At 34.4% G+C, this 6,026-nt stretch overlaps 1 protein-coding gene across 1 annotated transcript; it reads left to right on the forward strand.

Moving 5' to 3' along the window:
• On the forward strand, positions 1–6,026 carry LOC136981295 (constitutive coactivator of peroxisome proliferator-activated receptor gamma-like). The gene is made up of 5 exons (XM_067277596.1): positions 1–91; positions 3,844–5,108; positions 5,181–5,431; positions 5,506–5,706; positions 5,777–6,026. Exons 2-5 carry the CDS (start codon positions 3,881–3,883, stop codon positions 5,849–5,851), a joined length of 1,755 nt encoding a protein of 584 aa, XP_067133697.1. The 5' UTR covers positions 1–91; positions 3,844–3,880; the 3' UTR covers positions 5,852–6,026.

The following is a 6,026-nucleotide window of genomic DNA, read 5'->3' on the forward strand; positions in this document are numbered from 1 at the left end:
GTAAATGTGGTTTGGCTTCCGCTAATAAACGTTAAATACCAAAATGCAAATTTCGTTTTCAGTCATTCGAAAAGTGGTTTAAGGAGCGATTGTAAGTTAATCTCTAAATAATTGATTTAATTGAATATTAATACTAACTTTACAGATATTGTCCGTGTATTATAGCGAGTAAGCTTGACAGAAACCTTTATTTTTAAGTATACATGTCGGCAATAAGGTCCCCTTCTAATTATGCAATCATCTTTATTAATCCCTTTCAAGTCCAAAGGGTTGGGTTGGAAGGGATTAAGTATACAGTACCTACTCTTAATTTAACATTTTTTTTCCTTCTGTTTGCTTTTATGGAGTAGTTAGTCTCTTAAACTTTGGGATCGTCATAAATTACGTAACGATTATTATTCCACCTCTACGTAACACTGTTGCACATACTCACTAGAAAATTACGTAACGACTCGATCAACCATAATTGTACTTAAAAGTGATACACGACACAGGATAGAGAACGTTACATTATTTTATTAATTACGTGTGTAACGTACGGTCGGTAAGCAAAAAGTCTGACTCCGACCCCACAAGGTTGGTGACATAAACAGTATGATTCGCTATACGACATTTCGGAAGCAAAAATGAGTCATTGTTACTCAAAGGTTGAACCTTAGCTTCACGTAACGTTTTTGTAAACACCCGTATCTCCTTGAACGCATCGCAACAATTATCTGCATATGCGTATGCGTATCTGTGTTACGTAACATATGGATATCTCCCCGAGCCTTTCACCTAAAATATTTTATTGCTATTCTTTTGTTTCTTGCATTATTTCTCAGTTTAGTTTCCCATATTTTCTTGGTGATCTTTTAAATGCATTCATTGCATTCAGATTCCTTTAATTAGTAGCCTATTTGCTTATGTTTAAGAGGTCTGAAAAGATGAATATTTTGGTTTTGGCAACTTGAATCTGGGAGAGGGTGAAGCTACTAAAACTGTTTATGGGTTTATTAAAGCTATTAAAACTGTTTAATAACGTTTTCTAGAATGTATCTGATATTTTCATATTAAGATCTGCGTAAGACAGTAAAGATCTATTGCACGTGTACCAAAAGTCCTTAGGAAGACCCCACCGCCTCAGTCGCTCAGCTTTCCAAGTGGAATTGTTGTTAACGCTTCTCCAAAGATTAATATCCTAAGACTTTAATTGTCACGAACTTAAATTCCTGTATTCTTCTATTCCGAAAAGGAACGGGGAACCCTATTGTTCAGAGGTAATTACCGACACTCAATCAGTTTGTAGACTCTCCTGGAATTAGGCGCGGGTAGGTTACGCCAGATCGTATAGAAATCCCTATTAGATGTAGTTCCACTGTTTATAATGTACAGTTTGCTCTTGCTTAAAATAAATCTTTGTTATTTTACTATTAACTTCGTAGTAAAGTATTTCGAGTATTACGTCTCTCATCCCTCCTCCATCCGCTTACTCTCCATGTTCCCTTAAACGCGACCGCTCGGCGCGAGCATAAAGGGTGGAATGGAAAAAACTCCTTAGGGAAGGAATGTTTTACACTCCTTCCCTAAGGAGTTTTTTCCATGCCCATTATAGATTTGGCAAAGTCCATAATGGATGGCAAACGGTACAGATTTGGTAAATCAGAACCAAATGTCCATAAAATTTCTAAGAGGTGGTCTCGCAGAGCAACAGGATGAAGGCATTTTTACGTCATAAATAAGGAAGGCAGCACAGATTTAAATAACTTGAACTGTTCAATAATGACACATTCTAAAGGCATTAAGTTGAATCATACGAAGAATACAATTTCGATATATATTAATTTAATTTTTCATTCTGGTTTTATATGCAGTTATGGCTTACATTCAGATTTGTTTAATTCTCTGTCCTTACCTATTTTTTCTAATTTATTTTAGGAAATTGGAAACGAAATAAGAAACAAAAAGCCCTCACAAAATCATATTAAACATAGATTTTTCCTATACTTATATTTATGCCCACACTTCCAAAATGTTCATTTGGTGAACGAGCGAATAAAATCACTGAACTAGTACAGGTGTAGCTCGCCTTACGTCGGTAATTGGTTCCAGGAGAGGTGACATAAGTCGAATTTACTTGTGTAGTTACGACGTAAGTCGAAACTACGGTGGAAAACGCCAATAATGAGCGCTTAAAGACCGCTAAATAAGAGGACAACACAGAAACACAGATGCTTTCGTGTTTCGTTCTCTAGGATTTATGATGATTATATTAACATTTACTGTAAATGTACATATTTTAATATGATTTTATGTGCTTTTAACGCTTTTCTAGTGATATTACGACTTAAATATTTGTGGCGGACGGATGTAAAGTCCAATAAAATGACTTAAACTTGATTTTTATTTTTCCATCTACTTTTTTGACAAACGACGTAACTCGAGGTACACCTGTAATGTAACAAGAACCGATATTAGAGGTGGCCAGAATTAGAACGTGTGAATTTGCATTTGCCCTTTACCTCTATAGATGGATCATTCACACTAGCGATGTGGATGAAGAGTATACCCTTATTTGATAGATATTAGCCCGTATGAATTAAAAAGGAAGGAAATGCTAATAAGCATAAGGTAGAAGTAAAAGCATTTCCTCTGTTTGATATGAATACACTCAAACCTGTTTTTATGCGGTCTATTTTCGTGCGATATTTTATTTGTGAGATTTGTTTTGTGTGATTTTTTGTGTGCGGTATATGAATTTCAATCAAATTGGTATACCGCACAAAAATAATTGCACAAAACACATTGCACGTATAAAAAAATCGCACAAAAAAGACCGCATAAAAACAGGTTTGAGTGTAATGATTACCTTATATTTCCGAGCAAATGTTTTTGGTGAAAGAGTAAAAGCTTCTCCACGTGCAGATTATGACACGTTTAATCTCGTACCTATGTTCTATTTTATTAGCTGTATTCAATTCATATTAATCACAAGCGTGTTGGCCTTTGTTAATTAGTACTAATTAGTGTTAATTGCCTTGCAGGATGCATGTTCACTAGTGTCAACGCTAGTGAACATGCATCTGGAAATGCAATTAGCTTATATGTTTAATGTAGGTTTTCCTTTTCGATTAAAATGTACTCGTCACCATGAATTCTAGGTTTTTCTATTCCTGTGTGTGTACAATCATTCACACCCATTGCAGTCGGAAAGCAGTATTTTATTATGCCATAGCTGTTTTGCACAGAATGATCCGTTGTTGGAAATTTTATCCAAAAATCACCCTGAGCTATTATTTTCTCCACAACAGTGCTGACAGTTCGTGGCACTGTTGACTGCTCTGAACAACGGGCTGTCAACATGGAGTTCTTCACGTGTCTAACAACTAAATAGGGACCAGTTTTCCGTATAAAATTCTCAACACGTTAACAAGGCAACTCAACATACGGGTAGAACCTCAGAACTCTTGTTCCATCAATCGTAAATCCTTCACTACTACGGCCATCCTGTTGTATCAGATTATATCAGATCAGACATACTAATTCAGATTAGACTGCTTTGTGATGGGTATATTTAAGAATCATTCATCTGATAATCCACAACTGATGTATCGCGTCAGCAAATCAGATCATTATAGTGAAATATCGCTAGTTTGATGTACACGAATTTTAATTATTTTTATTGGGCTGCAATTTGAAAACATTGTAGAGCTATGAATTTCCACTGCTGGCCGTTTTGAGATGGAGAGCGTATATTTTAAGTTAAACAAATTAAAAATATAATTAAAAATTGCAGCTCGGCATTGTGACCATGTCACAATAAATAATTGCTGGTTATTTACTACAAACTTCCTTTTGTTACAGAGCATAACAATTTGCTTCGGAGTTCAATTCGAAAGAAATGGTAATCACAGGAGGATTTAAATATCTAAAGAGCAGAGATTTATGCCATGAGATATACTTCCATGATTTAGTAGAATATCACAAGAAAACTAGTTCAGAGAAGCCAATATTACTCGTTGATTGCTCACGTATACAGTTTGTAAAGTTCTTAAATCCTGACTCTCGTTACGGATGGGAATGGCATACAGTGATTCGACAATTCAAGAAATTCGTAGCATACCTATCTGATATAGCCATCAGGCCCATTTTTTATTTTCAAGAGAAAGAGTTCAAGGAAGCAAACTGGAAATATTGGATCGATGCAAACAATCAAAGTATTCGTAAAGTATTCGATTCTTTGAAGAACGAATCTTCAGATATTCGAATGTTGAGGAGTTGCTCTTCCAAGCAGTTCGTACCTCCTGGCCAAAGTTACTTACGCTACGTTATTAAATATGAGTGCAATTCCGAGGTTTACAACACTACTGATAATCATTATGCAGAGTTAGCGAATATTGCTAAGAATCATGAAAACTGCCTAGGGATTCTGTCCATGAATGTTGACTACATTATTTTTGATACCAAACCCTTATTTTCCATGAAGAAACTTTCATTCTACAGAATGGCGACCGAAATGTATTTGCATCACGATTTTGCGAAAGTAATTAATTTGGATCTTCAGCAAATGAAGTTGCTATGCTGTTTGGTAGGAAATGATACTATTCCCTTGAATGATCTAAAGCATTTTCATGAAAAAATAGGATACGTACACGAAAGAGAGAGAGATTCGCTTCTGTTAAATACAGTAGCGAAGGTGATTAAAGAGAAAGAATGGTCTGGAGATCATTTACAATTTGGTGAAATTGCGAAATCCGCTGGTATCGATGAAAAGGAATTGCGAAGAAGTATGAGTTTCTATGAAATTGGATCGAATTCTGAGAAATACGTTGATGATCAATCACAACTATGGACTAATATCGATATTATACGAGAAAAATGGAATGCTTGTGAAATTCCTCCAGGATTCTACACGCTCCTCAGGGACAGGATCTTTGTAGATAAAGCTAATTTTGAAGATTATGATGATGATTCGCTTCCGTCCTGTGCTCTTGTTTACAGAGAAATGCGACAGAAAATGTATCGAATTCTTTTCTCTAAAGATGTAACCGTTAAGGAATGGTGTTACTATAAAGGAGCGAATCTAGATGAACCGGATGAAGTGGAAGTGCACAAAGACGTTTTTGATGGTAAACTCTTTGAATATTTAAATATTTTTTTAAATATTAGTTATTTTATATTAAAACGAAGAATTTTTATAGATGACATTCCATCCCTTGAAGATCTCATATCTGAAGATGAAGAAATGAAAAGAATTCGATGGGATTTACTTCAATTCTGCTTAGGAACAAATATGCCTTGTGAGAAACTACAAAACATGAGCCCCTCCCTTCTTAGTTTATGCTTCATTTTGCATTATCTATTGAAACAAGGAACGAAGTTACACCATTGGGAAATGAAAGCATTCGTTGCTCAAGCTTTAGTTGATTTCAATCACAAAAATGAATTCTTGGTAAGTAGCCTATACCTATTGACTACAATATTATAAGTAAAAGTTAAAGTAATTTAAGAAATACATTTTTCTAGATAAGATACACTCCTAGAATCATACATTTAAGCGAGTTATTGCAGAAGGGCATGTACAATTTGATGTATGTCATAACAGCATGTGGATATCCATACCCTTTAGTGAATGCATTGCCCTGGAGATCTTTCAACAAAAAAATCTTCGCATGGTTATACAATCGATTTCTTAATGAGAGAACAGAAGAAATTTTCAATTATAATGTAAGTTTTGATTAATTAAATGATAAATTTATTTTTGCATATTAAAAATGCTGTAATTATGATGTTTTAGAAAGAACTTTTGAAGACTTTTAACGAAATGCTTGAAATTGTTCACTTAAACATTGAAGATTATGAAGAAAGTTGAAGGAATTTTTTCTATGAAGCATGTTATTTTGCCTTTTAAGTTAAAGGAAATGTTAATTGAATACTTTGCATGAAAATTGAAAGTTTTTTTGATTGTTTAAATACTTGTAACATTGTAATTGCGATTTTTTGATAAATATACAAGAATGTATCTTAATGATTCAGTGGGATATAAT

Source organism: Centruroides vittatus, unplaced genomic scaffold, assembly GCF_030686945.1.
Source record: "Centruroides vittatus isolate TY-2023 unplaced genomic scaffold, ASM3068694v2 contig_750, whole genome shotgun sequence".
Classification (NCBI taxonomy): domain Eukaryota; kingdom Metazoa; phylum Arthropoda; class Arachnida; order Scorpiones; family Buthidae; genus Centruroides; species Centruroides vittatus.

Coding starts and splice junctions, on each gene's coding strand:
- LOC136981295 (XM_067277596.1), top strand. CDS start 3,881: ATGGTAATCACAGGAGGATTTAAATATCTAAAGAGCAGAGATTTATGC. Junction 5,432..5,505: donor ATCACAAAAATGAATTCTTG/GTAAGTAGCCTA, acceptor ACATTTTTCTAG/ATAAGATACACTCCTAGAAT. Junction 5,707..5,776: donor AAGAAATTTTCAATTATAAT/GTAAGTTTTGAT, acceptor ATGATGTTTTAG/AAAGAACTTTTGAAGACTTT.